The sequence below is a fragment of the Temnothorax longispinosus genome, chromosome 1, assembly GCF_030848805.1.
Source record: "Temnothorax longispinosus isolate EJ_2023e chromosome 1, Tlon_JGU_v1, whole genome shotgun sequence".
NCBI lineage: Eukaryota > Metazoa > Arthropoda > Insecta > Hymenoptera > Formicidae > Temnothorax > Temnothorax longispinosus.
The window spans coordinates 10,474,693-10,496,149 of NC_092358.1; the positions used below are offsets into that span (position 1 = coordinate 10,474,693).

The 21,457-nt window shown below is 37.6% G+C and overlaps 1 protein-coding gene, 1 long non-coding RNA gene and 1 pseudogene across 3 annotated transcripts in view; 1 reads left to right on the plus strand and 2 right to left on the minus strand.

Moving 5' to 3' along the window:
• The window catches only part of LOC139825139 (SIFamide receptor), a 56,705-nt gene extending 37,672 nt beyond the window's left edge, over nt 1-19,033 (plus strand). Inside the window, exon 3 of the mRNA XM_071797654.1 lies at nt 11,004-19,033. Within this exon, the coding sequence (XP_071653755.1) occupies nt 11,004-11,787 (784 nt within the window). The 3' untranslated portion in view covers nt 11,788-19,033. The remainder of the gene's footprint in view (nt 1-11,003) is intronic.
• LOC139825145 (uncharacterized) lies at nt 7,167-10,508 on the minus strand (annotated as a pseudogene).
• A 137-nt stretch (nt 19,034-19,170) lies between the features above and the next one.
• Nucleotides 19,171-21,348, minus strand: LOC139825147 (uncharacterized). 2 transcript variants are annotated; one of them, XR_011735487.1, is made up of 4 exons: nt 21,290-21,335; nt 21,035-21,191; nt 20,011-20,198; nt 19,171-19,898 (listed from the first exon to the last, which is right to left on the minus strand). It is a non-coding gene; the product is annotated as an uncharacterized lncRNA (long non-coding RNA). The 2 variants fall into 2 exon arrangements; XR_011735486.1 differs by having other exon boundaries at nt 21,035-21,348.
• Between the last annotated feature and the right edge of the window lie 109 nt (nt 21,349-21,457).

Below are 21,457 nucleotides of genomic sequence, written 5' to 3' on the forward strand. Positions count from 1 at the left end.
AAGTGGAAAATCTGGAGAGCAGAGAGAAGGCGAAGCAAAAACAAGAAAGGATGGAAAAGATCGTAGACTCGAAATACAACAGGTGGTATAAATTTATAAGGAAGGACGGGATTCCAGGATACTTAGAGAAAAACTGGGAGGAAGAAAGGTGGTGCAGTAGGGTCGCGAGGTTCAGACTAGGTAATGAAATTAGGGAAGAGGAACTGTATTGGGAAAAAGAGGGATTGAAAATAGAAAAGGTGCAGGATATGCGAGAGGGAAGGAGGAAAAGCGAGAGATGGGTGGGAACACATATGGGAGGAATGCTCGAGATGGGAGGATGGGATGGAGAGGGGTGGAGAACAGGATCCTTTTCTCTTCAAATGTTTAAACTTACGAAATTTAAAAAAAGAATACTCTAAGGATTCATCCTTCTGTTATGATAAATAGTTATTTGTGTAACAAGTGCGGGAAGTTGAGAATTGGACACGGGTGCGGAGTGACGCACGAGCCGAAGCACGTGTTACACACACTATTTTATATCACAAGTGCGTCTAAAGTTCAAAAAAGGACTTGCAAGGGGCGAGGGGGGGCGAAGCTCCTCCGAGCCTTTAAAGAAGGACTTGCGGGGGGTTATTTCTCCCAACGAGGGGGGGCGAGGCCCCCCTTGTTGGGAGGGGGGTCCGGGGGGGCGAAGCCCCCCCGAGTCGAAAAGTTGGGCGCAGGCGGGGAGAGGGGCGCGGGGGGGAGGGGCGGAGCCCGAATGTAAATATTTGCAACAGTTGGATCTTACAAAAAGCTGCATTTCTGCTACGGATTTCGTAAACTTTCTTCAGAGTTGCGGCGATTGTTTAACGCACTTACGATTAAGTAGCTGCAATTTTGTTGACAAATTATCTCTATTAAAAATTTCAGAGATATGCAAAAATTTGAAAGGTACATAAATAAATATGATTGTTAAGATTACAGATAAACTGTATATGACCAATATATACGTTTTTGGGTTTTTTTTTAGAATTGGATCTCAGTAATTGTACTCTGGAGAGAAGGGAAGAAGTTTCGATTCCCGAAAATCTAGAATTTCTAGAGAAATTAGACCTTCTAGGCTCCCATATAAGAACTGAATTTCTTTGCAAAATATTGCAAAAAACTCGCCGTATGCGTAACTTAAGGTAGCTGTCTCGTCAGGGCATGTATTAGATAAAGTTTCCGATTTCGGTTTTTATATCAAATTATATGATCAGCTTTGCAGTCGATTTTTTCTGTGGCTCCTTACCGACTATTTACTCTAGAAAATCGATCTCGAAAATCACAAATTTTGCATTACTTCATACAGAAAAGAAGGCTCTATCACGGTTTCAATCACATATTTTCGTATTTTTCGATTAGATGAAGTGAGAAAAAAACATTGCTTTTTGTACATTAGATTTCGAAGAATCCGATGCAACCATAAAATATATAAGTTACCGGAGATTTCGCTGCTAATTTTTTAGTTTATTTTAGTGAAAATGCGGTAATCGAGCAGACATTTTTTGGTCGAGGTGAGGTTGGGAAGACTTGGCAACGCCGCTGGCTAATCACTGTAGTTGCAGGTTATGGGGCTCGTCTTTCTTAGCCGAATTGGATAGTGATTGACACCTCTGTCATGCGTTTTGAAACCCTTTCTCAGTAATTGTCAAAATTCAATCGAAAAGGAGATGTAACCTCACTTGTAACCTTTCTCGACGACTCGCATGATCAGCTGATCAAAACGGAGTCAAATGAGAAAAATCACATAATTTGGAAAAAGTAACATACTTTGTCACATATGAAATTTTACACCATAATTCATGAAATTATTTTTTCTTTAGCAAAAATTGCCTGAAATATATTTCTGAACGTGAAAACCTACAAACAGTCACATGACTAGCACGTAGCGAGACAGCTACTTTAAATCTGAGCACACCTGCATATCGGGGTAATATAGAATTACTAGACTTAGACGCAATTACAATACAGTTAAAAAGTTCGTGTCCAGATTTAGAAATAATAGATTTATCGGGCTGGTACAGTATTATTACATCACGAGGTATTCATGCTCTCGCTAAATGCAAGAATTTACGAAAACTGACAATGATGGATAAGTACGTGTGTGCTACATTTTCTTTTAAAACACATATTATTCTTTATCAAAATGTGTATTTACATTTCTTGCAAACATCATGAAACGGTTATGTTGTTTTTCTTATTACGATTGAAAAACCGCATAATAATATGACTTTTGTTACAGGAATGTCGTAATCAACGTAAAGAAATATTGCACAATCGATAAGCATAGCTTGCATAGCTTGTTTTCCTCCTGTCAATGCTTAGAAAAAGTCAATTTGAGAAATTCCGATATGATTTTCAATTACGATGTCTATGAAGAACGGACACTGTGTAAAAACTTAAGACAAATATACTTGTATTATATATGTCTAGTTTCGCAATTCTCGAACAGTGTCCTAAACTGCAAACAATCTGTGTTATGCGGAACGGACTCGACGACACGCGTGATATCATCAGGCACCATTCGTTGCTCAGGCGAAGGAAAAATATCCACACGTACGTGTCCATTCTTGAACATCAAAACGGACTAACGGTGTTGAAAGGAAGGTCAGGATGGTACTACTAAAAGTGACAATTTTCGGGTTAAGAAATATGCTATATCGGCAGGGTACAAGTACATACATGAGCATCAAAGAGAGCATGCGCAGTGATGTAAAAGTGCGCAAAATTTGAAATAAATGAGAGTTTTGAAATAATTCTTGTATATCTACACGGAGAGAAAAATCAACTCGTAATACTATGTGAACCTGTATTATAAATATTTTATACTTTTCTCATGTTATATTTACAATAATATTAATTATTATCCATCTTCCATTATTATCCATCTTCTCTCGTCCCTCGGACGAGCAAACGAGTTCACTGACAGTGAATGCTCCTGGGGATTATTAGTGGTTCCTATTGAGTTCATCTCAATGTCCATCAGTTTGTCCTCATCCTGTTTGTAATCTATTAAAAAAATTATCTTATTATAGGGAACGTATATAAAACATCCCACTGAACTGTGGGCTTGATGAGTAATGAAACTAGCTTATCGTATATTTATATAATTCAACTTCTTATCCTACAAAATTCATGCTTTTAGAAGGTGGATACTGTTTTTATTAGAAAAGCCTTATAGATATATGTATTATCATACGATTACCAAGTTTTAGTTACTAACGTCGCCACCTGATTTAGTTACTAGCGTCGTCACCAATGCGTGTCATTCAGCTGTCTTACAGTTACTATTGACCCACGACATTTTTCGGTGGGCGTTTAGTAAAAATACGTATTAGGCGGCTGAGACTTTATATGAGCGACACGGTAAAATCCGGTGGGTCGCATGTAAATTTAAAGAGGCAGAGCGTCTGCTGTTTTTATAGTAGCGTTGTTATTAAATAAAGATTTATTTCGAGTAATAATCCTAGGACAAGCGTATTAGTATAAGATAGCTGTCAAACACGTTAAAAATACTTCAATTCACAGGATAATAACATGAGAAATAGATAGAAATTTAAGGTGAAAAAATTATCACGTAAAAATAATTTGATTTTTCTCTCCGTGTACATATATCTAGTATAAAAAAAATTTAGAAGTAGGTGGAGAAGGGCCTCCCTTTCCCCTGCACTCCCACACCCCCAAAAAATCTATCCAAACCCAAACTTATTTCTGACAAACTGAAATTTGATTTTGCATTTTTAATCCATGCAGTATTATGCAAAAATAATTTCTCGCGATAATCTCAGTTTGCAGACCATGAGCCATATTTGCAATAATTCTTTCGTGAAACTTATTATTTTTAAATTGAATTGGCAAGTTCTTTAAAATTTTGTTTCCTTGTTTTGATTAACACCTTATTCGTTTAGACCTTTGGCTTAAATCATTGAACCCGATTGACTTTCCGACTTTATACAAATTTGAACCCATTCGTTTTTCGTCACTTGAATATTTTTATACGAGTTTTGAAGCTTTTCAGGATAGGTATTATACTCAATTCTTTTTAAAATTATTTTAAATCTTTTGTCTTGTGAAAGTCATTCATAACTGTGATATGTATCACTAGGTATCACTAGTTTGGAATTTTTATAATTCTTTACATACAAAACGCAATTCTTCCAGATGCTTCTCTTTTTCTTGTTTGTGAAAAGCTCTTTCCGATTGAGCTAATTTTTCAGTTTGTAAATATTTCGCAAATGGATACTTTAGCGACAGAATTTTTTTTTGTACGTGTCCAATTTCATGTACTGAGCAGCATTTGTCCGAAGCATCTATTCTTTGTGAAACTGAACTGTTTGTAGTGCACCCTTATTTTTTGTGTTTTGCGGATTGGAAGTATTCAATCACTATATAAGATTTATTCTATATTAGTGGCTGGTCAGTTGTGGATGTAGTACGGTACATTCTTCATTGACATAAATACACACAATTGCGACATGTTTGCACTCTTGTTTAGATAGATCAGCCTTGCAAGCGCAATAACAGTTTGAAATGAAACAATCGTTTCGGAATTAAAGAACGTATTTATAAGAAATTCTTTCATAACTGACGAAAATATAATTATTTTTTTACAATTTCGAGAAAATATATTATTTTTTATAAAACAGAAAATATATAATTATTGCAGTAGTCCAAAATAGTTACATTTAAAAATTATATTATTTATGAACAGTAGTTTTATTTAACTGATCGTTTCTAATACTTCTTAAAAAATTAACTATATAAAAAAGTTAAAAACTATTTAAAACCATTTAAAACCTACCATTTAAAAAAGTTAAAAACAAAAACTTATATAAAAAAATTAAACAATAAAAAAATTGTTTTAAAAAAAAAGTCCCGACTGCTGCCTAAACTAGGTATAAAATTAAATGCAAAAAATAAAAATTAAAAAAATTAAACAATAAACAAATTGTTAAAAAAAAAGACTCCTGACTGCTGCTTAAACTAGGTTAAATTAAATGCAGAAAATAATAAGTATAAAGTACAAAATTAAAAACTTCTAAAAATTTAAAATAATATTAATTATAAAATATTAATACAATAGACACACTATTAGGAAATATTATCTAATAACAAATATGATTGAAAATATATACAAATACTTAATTACTTACTACAATTTATTCTTCTTATTATTATATTAGGCATTACAGATATATTTATTAATTGCATATTTTAAAAGAGCAGTCAGAAGACGCCACGCCAAATTTTATAGCTGTTAGAACATCATACTGGATTAATAAATCTATTAACTTTTCCTGATAATATGTTACATATCTAAACTTTATTATACCTAACATTATTGCGTGGCGTGCGTTGAATAGATTTTATTAGTTTATCCTGACTATATTAAGTAATTAAAATTGAATGTATTATTTTGAAGTTGTGATTTTCATTAAAGCAGATTTTTGTATTTAATAAACTATTTAAGGGGGTCATCCCGTGTGACGACCGTTTTTTTTAAGGTTTTTTTGCATTTTTTTGCGGCGAAATGAAAAAATACAGAGCTTCCAAATTTTTACTATATATTTATTACATCTTAAACTATATGTGTAAATTTTTTTATTTAAAAATATAGCGTCGATGGCGAGTTACATCACTGGAATGGCACCCATGTAAAAAAAACAGTGCCCACGATTCCGGCAGACTGGTTTATCTGAAATCAAAAAATCAAATTGCATTTTAATCTATAGGTGAATGGCTATAATATAACACACGTGTTACATTGCATTTATATTGTTGAGTAGGAAATTACAACTAACCTGTACGTTACATGTTGCATTGTGTTCACTGGGTAAATGTAATATATCGTTTTTTCGTTTTTTTATTAACACAACAATTAATGATAATAATTATACGCTATAAACCTTGCTTGATCAATAAGAAACTTATATACGGAAGCACATATCAAAGTATGTTGTAGTTATCGAGAACTAAGGTAACAAAGATTCGGCCTCGGTGAAACGCATACTCCCTCGTCTTCGCCAACCAAAGGTTGGCAACAGTCGGAAGAAAAAGTAATTAAAAATGTTTCATAGATCCTAATAATCACAACTTTGACTCTATGTTAATCATCAATATCTTTTTAATCATAATTGATTCTCAACAAACTTTTAACGGCTGAAAGTCCTAACAAACATATATACTTAATTTTGATTGCAATAAAACTTCTCCAACACGTCACACATCGTAATTATAATATGCCAAAATGCACTAAAATAGTCCTTTCTTGCATGCAATTTTAACTGCAAATTTCTCAAAATTGTGATGTAATAGAACAATTTAGCAAACAGCTGGATATGCAGCTTCCAAAGAACTACGGGAAACGATTATTCTCGTTCTTGTGCATTTTTTTTTGCTGAACAGTGAAGTCACATTAAATATGTGGAAATCATCATTATTTAATCGTTTTTTGTTAAAAATTGTTATAATCTTCCACTTGTCTAACGATTTTTAATATTTCACGAAACATATATCATACAATATTATATTTGAATTTTTAATATTACATTGTTTTCAATTTTCGTGTTTTTCCTCTTTCTCTCCATGTTTTTGTCATGTAATTTATGCCTTAATTCATTCACATATCTTGAGGTTATCTAACGACGGAGCTGAGGCTCATTAAAATGAAAAGTGATGCAAAATAAATCCCGCGAGAAGAGAAATGTCTCTCTCCCGTGTTATGAGCATTTAATCTTGTTGCTTCACACACTCCTATCCACATCTGTTTCATATTTGCTTCACATTATTTGTCCGGAATTGTTTATTACGGCATCGCGCATACCGCAGAGAATGCGGGACCAAAATTTAACGTACTACCCTGAAAATGTATCGCTGGCGGATAATGGGTTAAAACGGAATTACTTGTCCGCGAACAGCGCGATTATGCGGTATAACGCGTGTTGTTTCATAAATTTCAACCGGCGAACAAACGGACGGAATTGATGGGCCGCTCGATAGCGCGGAGTCTGCCAAAAGCTCCGGGACGAGAGGATCCTCTTTTCCGCGGAGCGGAATTAACGGAGACGTCGGGAGATGTCGGTGGGGAGGGGGGGGAAGAGGGCGAATAGGAGGATGAAGGGGGGTGATTGTCATAGTCGAGCACACTGCGGCGTTTGCGACAAGAGAATATTTTATTTCGGAGACGTTCCACGATACAGAATCATTTGGCGCGTTGCGGAATCGCATTATACGAGGGGCACCACGATGGCGTTAGCGATTCTCCGGACAGCCCGAATCGATGTTTAGTAAGAGTACGGCGAGCCGTACGGCGAGCCCGGGTTGATCCACTTGTAGCTGTTGTAAGGATACGCCAAAGGATACGCCGGCTGATACGGGTACACTTTTAAAGGCGCGTAGACCACCGCTGGAACAGGGGCGAGCAACGCGGTCGGTGGCAGGGAACCTGGTGGCAGGGGACCTGGTGCCGGGGCAGGCGCCGGTGCCGGTTCCGGCATCGGGGCGCATGTGGCCGCTACCACCGCGATAGCTATCAGGACCTGCAAAGCAATAAGGGTGTGATTACGCTTTTGAAAGCGAGACACGTCGCTTAAATCGCACGCCCAGGGTCTGTCCGCGTCCACCTACCCTTTTTCTCCCCTTCCTACTCCCGTTTTCCCTTGTCACGGTTTTTACGGGCGCTATGAAAAATGTCGAGAGTGTGCTCGAGCGAGCAAGCGAGGCGCATTTAGCGTGCGCTGCCGGATGACTTTGGCGACGCCTGATCGGTCCGCTTTTTGCCACCGCGCCCGCGAGCTCGATATCACCTCGCTCCAATTAATCACCGACACGATCGCACGTGCCAAGAACGAGAGCGCCGATCTCTTTTTTTCTTTCCCCCCTTTTCCCCTCGACTCGATGACAGCGCTACGCTTTTCTTTTTCTTTTTCACGGTAATTCAATTATCCGCATGACACACGGACGTGTGTCGCTGAAGTTTCGCGCGCGCGAAAATGTTTCCACTTCGATTTCGACGACGCTGTAATCTCGCAATAACGCTTTTCCTCGCTCCGGGGGATTCCAGCTTCGAGAAGGATTTATATATACGGGCGGATCGATCGCGGACGCTTTTACGCACGCGGATCGGAGTGTCTGAGCGTTCTCGATTTCGGCGAACTCGACGAATTTATGAAGCGTAAGTGCTCTGCCGACGCGTTTATTAGCGAAATTGAGCGGTTACTCCATAGAATTTTGTAGTCTCGTGGTGCTGGTTCTGGCGCGGAATGCATTCAGCGTCCGGATTTTATTCCGAATTCTACTCGGAACGATGAACAAAGCTTTATCTTAAACCGCGTTAAAGATCGTATCTCGATGAAAATTTCGTATAGCAGTGGCGTCTGAATTTTTCGAAAACATGATGCAGCACGCAACGCTCCGTGCCGACGCTTGAGAATTAAGTCGCGAAAGTATCGCGGCCGGAAACAAATCGATCACACTGTAGACAGGTGGGCGAACAAACATGCACGAGCGTACTGGTGGATATACTTGCCAGTTTGAACATGTTAAGCGTTTTATCAGCTTTCTTCCCGTTGGCGAACACACAGAGGACAACACTGACCGATACTGCGATTGCAACTACGGGAAAACGATCCCTTTTATATAGATACATGTTTCCGGGATCATCTTATTGTGTTCGCCCCACCGCGCGACCATATAGGCGGCCTTGGGCGAGCTACATTTCCGCGTTTGCGGATTTTTTTTTCAACTCTTCTCGCCGCCTAGCTCCTTGTCGCCGAGCCGACGCGAGGCTCGGGGGAGGGTTCGAATTGTTCATATTATGATACATATCGCATTAAGCGCACTTGCGCGGCGTATACCGTATATGCGTTGCTGTGCAACTCGGAAGTGACGCCGCGCGCTCTCTTGAGAACGCTTGCAGATCGGTATCGTCCGCATTGATTTATGGAAGGTCACGACGACGAGTGTTTAAAGTTTATTCATTGAATCGAAGGTTACGACGACGAAGACGCAGATAAGACGGAGAGAAGGGCGGCGTACAGCGGAGGCGGAAAATCCGCAACTGTTGGCGCGAGCGGCAAAATGGCGACTTAATGAATTCGGGAAGCTGTACGGTCTGCACGGGCAGGCGTCGCGAGAGAGAGAGAAACGTTCATTAAAGATAGTATATTCGACGTTTCTCCCGTCGAGCGGGAGACCATTTAATTAATGAGGAAAAAGAAGTACCCCCTCTTTCTCCGATGAGTATTCCGCTTTTATGGCTTCTTTGCATCACAAAGACGCCCGCGCGCGCCTTATCCACGTGCGGATTTCCTCCGAATCTGAATTCTTGCTTCATCGCCATTAATATAAGACTCCGAAACGAAAGGACCGTCAATTGCTTTCATCCCGCAACGCCGCGACGTCGTTGTCGGCGTCGTCATGATCGATGGTCCGCGTGTTCCAAACCGCTTCGACAGCGATTTATATGATCTTTATCGCGTCTTCTCATCATTAGATATGGGCGATTTGTATGGCTACAGAATTTAACGAATAATTAATTTGTTCTTCTGCATATTATGTCAATATCCTTTTCTTTCTGACATTTAAAACTCTCCAAACTTCCTCTCTTCGCAAATTCAGCTCTTATTGGCTTTGACAATAATTTGTATAATCGACTTTGAATAGACAATGTTACGCTTATTTTTTCTCTTTTACAAGCTTCGTATTAGATTGTGTAAGCCTCAAGACATTTTTATAACAGAAGTTACAATTGCTTTGCTTTTGAACGCATCCTTGGTCTTTAGAAGACTTTTGCCTTCGAATGTTAATAAACGGTTCGTTTATTCGCTCAAAGGTGATCAGCTCAGTTGATACCAAATGAAAACAGATTTTTTTCTGAAAATAATCCGACTTGTCCTAAATAAGCCAAACGAGAATTCTCGCGCGGCATAAAAGGTGTTCCTCATATCTATTCTACACACAGCTCGGCGGCGGCGTGCCCGTCGAAGCGTGACGGGTGCGAGTGTCTTTCGAAATAGCGAATGGGAATATTTGTTGGCAATTCCGTATGTAAGACCTAAAAATGGCGACGACCGTACGCGACGGGCTCCGCGATTTCCTACGCTCGCGTAGGCGCCCGGGTGCCCGTGCCCGGCTCAGCCGAACCTGTCCTGGTAGCCCGTAAAATGGCTATTCTGCATTCTTCGTGACACACGGTACAATAAATCAGATCGATTATGTAACGCAAGTACTCTCTATTTACAGCGGGGTACAAGTTTATTGCCGACAAGAAAATCGCTATAGTAAATAAAACCTCGTCGTCTAATCGAGAGATTTCGCTCTCTTCTTATATCTTTCCGCGCTACTTCGCTTTTTCGCGATAAGCTTGACGTATTCGATCATTGTTTAATAAAATTTGGATTATTACTTGAGTCTAATGATAGCTATTACATACATACTTCTCTTGATGCTTTATCACATTAAATTATGGAAGGTAAAACGTCAACGTATTACACACACACAACACACACACACACACACACACACACACACACAAATCGTTTTTATTTATCTCAATAAAAGAGATGTCGAACCAAAGATCTTTGGTATGTCAAATAAATCTTATTGATACGTTAAAAGTCAATTAGCAGATGCTTACAAATAACTTTGTACGATAGTTTTATATATCCTGACCAATGTATTGGTCTGATGCCCCTGGGAAAAAGCTAACGATAAATCGTAATCTTAATTTGGAGTTGCCGCTAATGTCAATACAGTTTATCTATCCTGACCAATAATTGTATATCTCGAACAAACATATATTTGTAGAATTATTCCTGTTTTAAATATACCTCAAATGTTACAAAATTTTAAGTAAATTTTCACCAATTTCGATTTAATCAATTTGCATGGTAAATATATGCCTATAAAAATTTGCCTAACAATTTTCATCTTTACAAAATTTTTACGAATAAAGTGATTGATAGTAATTAATTACTCTTGGGGTTTATATTTTTCAGGTTTTTGGCGATCTGGTGGCCGCTAAAATGTCAAATCACGAAACGGCGAGCTCGCATGATGATCGTCGTGATCTGGTTCATCGCTCTGACAATGACGTCGCCCTGGTTGCTGTTCTTCGACCTGGTCTCCATCTATGACGACGATCCCGACCTGCGTCTCTGCCTGGAAACGTGGCCGCATCCCAAGGATGGCTCGCTGTTCTTCCTGATTGGCAATCTGACTTTTTGCTACGTGCTGCCGATGATACTCATATCCCTCTGCTACGTTCTCATCTGGATCAAGGTGTGGCGTAGGCATATACCCGGCGACACCAAGGACGCCCAGATGGAGAGGATACAGCAGAAGTCGAAGGTGAAGGTGGTCAAGATGTTGGTCGTGGTCGTGATACTCTTCGTCCTCTCATGGTTACCTCTTTACGTAATCTTCGCCGTGATCAAGCTGGGCGGCGACGTGGCGGAGAGGGAGGACGAGATCCTGCCGATCGCCACGCCGATCGCCCAGTGGCTGGGCGCCAGCAACTCCTGCATAAATCCGATCCTCTACGCTTTCTTCAACAAGAAATACCGGCGCGGCTTCATCGCCATCCTGAAGAGCGGCCGGTGCTGCGGCAAGATCAGGTACTACGAGACCGTCGCAATGATGTCCTCCTCGACGAGCATGAGAAAGTCCTCTTACTACGTTAACAACAACAACAACAACTCGTCGACGAGACGCGCCTGGCACGGACCGCCGGTCCACCAGGACAGCAACGTTTCCTACATATTCAATCACACCGGCGTTTAATTGTAGCCGAAGGTGAGCGCGAGGAATGTGCCCTGAGATGACCTCGCTTTATTGTGCAGATTTGATATACCCGATCGACGGTGAACGAACCTGAAAGAAGAAACGCGGTGGCCTTTCGAAATCTGGCCGAGGTCAGCCAGCCCGAGAATTACGGGTCATCCTGTGGATGATCGACACGATTGTTACTCGGGCCGGAAGTCGTCAACGGAGAAACGGGAGTGCGGGAGAAGAAGAAGAAGCCTTTTCCGGCAGACCACTTATTGTCGCCCTGCCATATTATCCTTACGAAAGACGTTGTTATTTGGATTTTGTCACAATGTTTAGCCACTGCGTATACGCGTCATATATTCTAGCTGTTAAGACGAGTTCGCCGCTGCGCGCGCGCGGTTGTGCAATTGTTTCGCCTAACGACACGACGAGGTAGCTTTCTAGATAATCCAGGAGACGGGATTTACGCTTCAATGAATCTTAGAACCTTCTTCTATGTTCGAGATATTTGTACGGTACGGTTTAAACGAAGAATATAGTTAAGTCCACCAATATTAAATGTAAAGCGGAACGGAGTTTGCGACCGGATGCACGCACCCTCGTGTGTCGAGTATGTAATTAGCGCGACAGCGGTGAGTGGCGATGATTTCGGAATGATGACTCGCGTGAGCGCGGATATGGGTTGAGTCTCTTGACAGTAGACACACGGCACTTCCGTCATGACAAACAATTAAGCCGCGCGCGGTCCTCGGGATACCTGCGTAATTAAGGAGACATAAGTGGAGGTGTGTGATGTGCACCAATTAACATAGCATTTTATTGAACACGGCGGAAGGCGCAGCATAGTGTAAGATTCGATTTCGGTCCACATTGATTCACGCGCGAGCGGTTTTCGGACTGAATGAGAGTTGGTAAAATAAATCGCGTAACATTCTGGCATTAGCTACGCGTGTATCCGGTATCGTATGCCGCAGGGTTTATTCGTATACACGTTGAGACCACCAGTTGCACCAAAAATCGCGATTAGATAACATGAATTCGTAGTGAGACGAGCGAGCATACAATAATTTGCAGATTGTTATCAATGTGATATTTTAATTACGAAGGACAGTTCGTTTACAATTTCCGGGAGGAAATATTAATCGATAGATCATGGTTGATTTCCTCGTAAGATTTACTATGATTCACGCCATTCTCTAACGCATCCTATAATATATTTATCCTATATAGAGTAGAAAGAAAAAACAATTAATTTGGGTAGTAACGAGTTAATTGGATCTTTGTAAACACATAAGCACATGCAATTTATCATGTTTATCATACTTTAAATTATAATTAAAAATTATAATTAATTATAATTAAAATTATAATAGGATTATATACGTGTATTTTCTTACCGAAACTTTAATCGGGAATATTTGTTTGTGGTCCGAGCGATGTCATTATTTTCTTGCGACTCGTGCTAAGGATATGGGAAAAAAAAAATATAATTTGTGTGAGATAAAATGTCTGAAACATCTCCTTTTTTTGACATCCTTTGGGCGTTTTTTTAAAAGGAATTTCTTGTAATTCTTGTATTATCGGAAGTGACCAAGTGGTGGTTTGATTCGAAATAGAATGTATCATTGTACTGTTATCATCAGGCGTTTGTTAGTTCTTGCTGGATTAATTGACAGGGTTTTTTCGAGCTTTGTTGTCCGCAGACTGCGTTTGCACATCTAAGATTTGTCCGGATTGTCCGAGGGCAATTTCCATAGCCTTCTGAAACCACAACGCTTATCACGCGCTTGTCCCGACTGGTTATTTCGCCACACACGATCTGTCAACGATAAAAGAAAAAGAGCGTCCTACTTTGTCTATTGGCACCCGCCAATCAGATCGCGGATTTTCGCGCGCGTTGTAACGCGCGACCGAGCGATCGTATTGCTTACTCGTTACATTTTAAGAGCCGCGACGATCGGCTCTTGCGTTTTTTCCCCTAGGGGCAGCGGGATTACTTTGAATCCTTGTATAGCTGTATAAGATGGTATAACGCTGTAAGCGAATTGTCGGATTTTACGGTAGAGCAATTATTTTCGTAAGGTTTTTATACGAGAGCAACTGTAGATTTAACACTGCAGAATTATTACAAGGCCATCGAGTCTATTTCCAATTCATATCCGTCGGTGGCGATTAAGTGTAACAATGATAATAAAATAGGATGGGAGAGCAGGAGAGAGACACGACACGAGTGAAACGCGGCCAGCAGTGACGGCAATTAATTGGAGAAACGTAGGAACAATCGGGATTTGAAATTGATACAGATTTTTTTGCTAGGTTCAAGTTTTGATGCTATAGACACATATACATATGTATATACGTGCGCTCGCGCGCAAAAAGATGTCTAATGATGAAACATACACACAGGTTGATGCGAGATGTTGTTCGTTGTACGTGTGTAACATCGGCGATTCACGCCGAAATTATGTCGGTTGCAATACCTGGCGATAATTTTAGGCCGCAGCTAATTCAACATATACGAAATGGCGAATACGTGTAACGAGTAATTAAGTGTACGAGCATGATATAATTCACAGTAGTATGCATGTAAGGATCAAACGTAAGCCTATCCGCTCTGTCTGCATGTATGTACGTATTATATGTATATCTACTGTTGCTACGTTGTTATTAAATACACATTGACACTTGCACACGTTTACACACGTTCCAGGGTTAACGTTCGTTCCGTCAAGGATCTCTTTTATACCGTAGATTGTTAATTACCATTATTGATTATCGATCTTTGTCGCACGCGTGGAGTAAATTCTATACGCACACATTTTAACGGACTTTCGTAACTTTTAGAAGCCTTTGTTTACAGGATTACAAAGCAACTGACAAAACGTGAATCCGTTGGGAAAATTATATCTTTGACTTTTTTGAGAGCTGCATTGAGTAATTGTTTACGATAAATTGTTTATTTAGAGATAATGAACGTTTCAATTAGCAGAATGAGAACTGTTTGTTGCATTTGTAAATTAGATGCATGCGAAGAGATGTTGTAACAAATAAATGTAAAGAAAAACGTTCATAATAGAGCTATGTAAAGTAAATTTGAAATCTTGGTACTTTGAACATTTAGATGTTACTGCAATTCGATTTTCAGATTCGAATAATTTTATTTGAGATGAAATGAATAGTCGAGTAATTCGAGTACGTCGAATATCATGCATATTTTCAGATGGTCGCATTATTGTCATATTTGTACTGGTACTGTCACTTTGCGGTACATATATTTCCATATTTATTAGATTTGTGATACTTTTGACCAATTTAACACAGACTATTTGTACATATTCGAAGAAAACGTATGATACATCTTGATATTCAGATACTTGAAATATTCAACTATTTTTTTTTACTGGAAACCTCAAGTTTTATCTAATTATCCGAATAACAGAATTACTCGAACATTTACCGGCCTAATTCGCGCTTAAGTTCTGTCACCAGGGGCAATAAGAAAGTTTCCGGACGCTATGAAAAAATAATTCACTAATCCTATTCGCGGTTATCCCCTTTATTAACTCTTAACTGGTGAAGCAAGTAAAGAAAGTTCAACACTATTAATGATGAGTGTCTTTTCTTCTTTACTTTTTTTTAGATTTATTCGTTTGGTTTCCGGAACATATAATGTTAATTGATTTTACTGATTACTTAAGAGATTTTAAGAACACGAGAAATAAAAAGAAATATTTTCGCATTGAAATCAATGCCTTTAATTATTTATCAATTTACACACAAACAAGAATTAGAAGACAAAGTTCAAGTTCTAGAACTTGAGATACTTTCTTAAAGATTAAGCAAATGATGATCAGTCTAAAAACTGATTTTGTACTTCATACGGACATCAAAGTGGTCGACACACGTCTTTTTAGTGATTCTTGAAACATCGATATCCAGTGAGAGAATCTGCCTCACCCATTTTGACGCTAATACGTTTCATCACGTGATGATATGTAATCAATGTAATAATATGTGTTCGAGAAATTCATGATCACGCCTTAATCGCGACAAAAACAAATCCTGTTGTTAATAACACTTTCCCTTTGAATGGATAATATTCATTTAAAACATTCCCGATAACACGTTTTACGTAGGACAAAGTACACTGCTGGTGTCTGCCAGGGATTTTATCAAACGTAACTAGGTTACAAGATACAGCGAACTTATATCATAACAATTAACGTATCGCGTGTATCGCAGACTTCTACTTAGCGTTGATCCCCAGCATACAATCATTTTGTTTGAACATTACGCTAATTCAGAAACGCAAATCACGCATTTAAAATCGAGTCATGTCGATAAGCGTTCAAAAAATTAGTGGTTCCAAAAATAATAATTCGATAATTATAATGTTTCATTAGTGTTAACCATCCAAAACATCGAAAAATATTTTAAACATTTGATCTATGACAAAAGCACGTTTAATGGATCGCACTAATAATAATTTTTTTTTTAAATACTACTTCAATAACAAAAGGAGGTATATTATTCTTCAAAGTGTCGTTGGAGCATTTCATTAAAAAGGTGCTTTTATCATAAAATTGCTTGTATAATGTGTTTGCTGATATTGTGAATCGTTTACGGGATACCTCGAGATGAGTTGAAGATACCGTCTAAAATTAATTCCTAGAGGCGGTGGGAAAATTGCGTAGAGTATATCTAAAGCCGACGCTTAAAGGTTAATCCATCGTCGTGAGCCTATTTTTTCTGATAGCGCGTGAGATATGCGAGGGAAGGCGATAAAGATGAACTAGCGTTTCTCGTAGACATAAGCATTCTGTTATACAATTTTTTATAATCGTTCGCGAGACACTCCCTGTTATTCTTAGGTATATAATAATCTCGTGTATCTTAAGCAGGACACGGGATACGATAATTAAGCGTTTAATTGATAGGACGTATTTATTGGTCATTGGTATATTATTAGTAACGGTTACGCAGGAGTTGGCCAAGCGTGTTTAATGATGTCGGCAGAGCCTTGGTATACAAGCGAGATTTCCACGTCGAGATATCAGAAATGCACATCATTTGTAGCTAAGTGATGTTTTTGTACATTTCAAACACCTTCTTTGCTCTTTGTATAATAATACTGTAAAGATTTGTGCAAAAAAAAAAACCGTTATATTTACTCGTTCACCATAATCACAAATTATTAGGTTCGTGCAAAAGGAGACGCAGAAGATTGTCGTGTTTGTCGAAATAAAAACTAGATTTAATTTTTATTAATTAACATAATCGTCAGCTTCAATAAACTTTTCTTCTGCGTGGAGAAGTTTGTCTTTTTTTTCCAGTAATTAAAGAAATTAAATTTATTTCAAATGGAATTTAGTGAAAGAACTTTTTGTACTGACCTGATAATGATATTATACTCAGGTAGCAAACACAAGTCATTTTGACGTCAAATTTTGGTCCTTTACTGACCATTCCTGATGTCACTAACTAACGGCATAATGACGTTAAAATGACGGTCTAATGTCACAGACAATTGACGTCATTTTCTGACGTCTTATTGATGGCAAAAATAGGTTCATTGTACGACATACCGGTTTCTAGAAATGTTATTTATAAAATTAAAATGTTAAAATGTCTACTTGATAAACGTTTATTAAAAAAAAACGTTCTTTTTCTTTATCTAGGAAAAAAACGCTTCTTAAACTGTTTCTTTACGTATCATGTGTAGTACAAGTACCCCGCGCCCGTATCGCTTGATTTCGATGATCCAGTGGACAGTGACGATCTTCTGACTCTGATGCTTCCTTATTAACTGTACTTGTCTATAACAGGTACATCTTTAAAGTGTTCAAAAATCTTGTAATGATATCTTTTTGATAGCTATAACACTGCATGAAATAGTTATCATCAAACTATATAATCACACGCAACTATTATACATCCACTTATACCATAAATTCACCACTTCAATCATAAAGTTGCGGAACAAACATATATTGTAGTTAATTTTGTGGTTTTTATTTTATTATTACTTTATTATACAATATTAAGAAGTAAAAATAGTTATATTACAAAAAGACCTTATTTGAACGACTTTAAGACGTCTTTAAAATGGTCTAAGAAATGACGTCTTATAAACGTCCATTATTAGTCGCTGTCATAGATAAAAAATGACTAAAAATAGACATCATAATGACGTTATGGAATGACGTCAGTATAATGTCCTTTTTAAAGGCAGTCGCTTTTTGGTCATTTGACGTCATTTGTACAAACATGACTAGTATTTGACGTCAAAATGATATGTGCTTGCTATCTGGGTATCTACACACACAACGCATACAAAGAGTAAAATATCGCTTTTGAAAACTTGCACGCGTATATATCATAGTCAAATTGACTTTTTGTTGCACGCGTTACCGAATAAAAATCAAATACTGGCGATCCAATTTGAGCTCACGCTTTACAACACGGCCGTAATATTGAATTTTCTATAAGCTACATAACATCGAACGATATGCCATCCTTTTTCCTTTCCTGTTATTTTATTTTATTGACGGTTACGCGGTTATATGGATAAGCGCGGCGCGTTATCTGTATAACAATGAAATAATAGAAACATACTAGAAGGTAAGAAAATTGCAAGTGACGCCGATAAGTGTTTAGCATCCTATCAGAGTATGTATGTACCAACCAAAAGATGTTACCAATGTCGATGACTCTTACCCATCTAACTTATTGATAAAAATAACGAAAATACTTACCGTTAAGACGAATACGTAAATACCACGAAAGATAGGGCGGTATTCATAGTCGCGGATCTTATATCTAAGATCGTCTTAAGTCTGGTCAAAAGCAGTCTTAAGACTCCGTCTAGCCAATCAAATGACCGTATTAGCATTACTTAAGACGGTCTTGAAATAAGATCTGATTATGAATACCGGCCATAGTCTTCGTTTGTTGTGTATGTTTTGAATATATATATGTATATGTATATGGTACGTAAACAGCCGGCGATTTGGCGTTATCACGCCTGTCAGCCGAGGCGCAGGTTTCTCTGTCCACTGTTCGAATTAGCAATACATTTTAATTTCCCTCACTTCGCTGGTCATTTTATAGGGGATGCCGTGGTAACGCCGAACCGCGTCCCACGTAGCTAAAATGTATCGAGTTGCGAGTATAAGTATACTTATTTTCTCAGAAAAGAACACATTAAAATAATATTAAATATTATATTATATATATAATAAAATATCTCCATTGTGTATATGCTTTTATATAATTCTCCTAGTTCTTATCCTGACCATTATTTTCGCGAGTTATTAACTTAAAAAGAGAGAAATGCGCAATTGTTTTATTAATAAAAGAGGAGAAATATGAGGAATTAATTTCTAGAATTATTAAATTTCATCAAAATATAAAAATGTGTGCAGAAAATCTAAAGGTATAATTGTGTTACATATTCAAAATTAAATAGATTATAAATATTTATTAAAGTATTAATTTATATGATAAATTTTATATTCATATCCAATTTTTTATTTAGTAGGGTAAACCGGGGCACGTTGTCACACATTTTTTTCAATATTTTTTGTATTTTTTACATTCAATATTTAAGAGTACTTTGATATGCCAAAATTTCGAGTGAACCCTCAGCTTCAATTGGACAGTATCGAATTTTGTGTGATTGTTACTCTACAGTTGTTACATAACAATAAATAACGACAGGTCGTTTGTGACCGGGGCACGTTGTCACATCAAATGTAATTGCATGCAAAATGTAATCCAAACTGTATACAACGTAAATATCAATATATTATAGTGCGCTGCAATGTAAAAAAGTAAAATCCTTCACAGAAACATTTATTTTATTTCAAAAAAGTACAAAAAGCACGAAGTTTTCGTCTTAATCTAAATAGGCAAGAATTCCACTCGAATGCGCAACTTATTGATAAACATTTTTTCTTTTATAATCATGTCGGTGATTAAACATAAAATATTTTTATTCGTTATCGTCATCCGAAGATTCGCAATAGATTCCTATCAAATTCGTGACAACGTGCCTCGAGAGCATTTTTTTACTTCAAACAGCCTCATGTCCGACACGTTTGAGATATTCGTAAGGTTAGGTACTGCAAGCGGTAGGTAAAAGTACATACTTTAAGATAATATAAAGGTCTATTCTGAAAAAACATAAGCTTCATGTCCAGTACGTTGAATATTAGACAATAAAATTTTACTTACGGTCGCAAAATACTTTCAAGTTGATTTTACGTCAACACGGCTGGCGCAATCTCAAGACTGTAAACACACCAAAGATGGGCATACACTAACACGTTTTGGGAATGATGGGTGCTGCCCTCCGGTTATTAGTTTTTTAAATAAAGCCAAAGTGACAACGTGCCCCGCGTGACAACGTGCCCCGGTCTACCCTATACAAAGGGATCGTTGGATGTCAATGTGTTAATAAAAAACAAAATTTTTCTACAGAGTAGTGCATAGTTTAATAACAACTTTCTGATTGTCATTTTGTAACTTATACATATAAATTATCTAAATTTTTTCTTTTGTAACTAAAAATTATTGTAAAATGTAAAGTCAAGTTTAAGGATGTTTTACGTATAGCTATATGTAGTATAATTTCGTTTTCTTGATTAAACAGTGTAAAGCTAGTTTCAGAAATTATTCATAAACAACATGTTATCATTGGGACAGAAAAAGCGTAAAAATCGCATTTTTGTACTTGATATTGTTTAAATAAATCATTAAAAAATTGAAAAAAATATATTAACAGAAAAACTTAAAAAACCGTAATTACAATTCTCGATGTCACAGAAGTGTACCATAAAAATTTCATTCATTTTTATTGTACAGGAGCAGAGATACATATTATGATGATATTTACATGGAAAGTATATCTATATATATACAATTTCTGTAACTTTAAAGCAAATATCTCAGAAACGGGTCAGACAATCGATCGCAAATTTAACACAGGTTTCTGGGATATATAAGTGCACAATCTCTGTAAATTTCAGCTTCATCCCTCTATTTTGACATAAATTGTTTCTATTTTAAATCGAAGACTGCAGAGCGAGATGAAGTTGCTTTAAATAGCGATTTATAGATATCTTGTATTTTTCTCAACTTTCTCACTAATAGCATTAATATAAAATCTACAGTAACGATTATAATTTAATTTTTTTGCACTAATAAGATCTCTATTAAATTAAAATTTACACACATTTGTTGTTTTAGAAGAACTTACCATATGAATTGCTCGAATCGTTATGTCACATATTAACACGTTACGTCAAAACGTACGAGGTACGATCTCTAGTAACCACAATCGTCGACTGATATTCTTTTGCCTCTGCGAGAACGTTCTGTTATTGCGTGATTTTTTTTGCCACATTTTCTAATCCCTATTTCCTCGGGAAAAAAAATTCTCTTTAGGAATATAAAATCTCTTGTGAACATAGCACCTGCAGGAAAAGATTGAAGGCTGTGTGCGGTAACGTACTTTTTTTTATTTCCCCGTATATCGCTCTTCGCGCGCAGGGGTGAATAAAACGACTTTAATCTAAATATAGAGATACTTACGGAGTTCGTCGACGGCACGGATGCATTAACATTGCATGTTCCTCTTCGCGAGAAAGGAGGAGGGTGTGTACCCCGTAATAATGCAGTC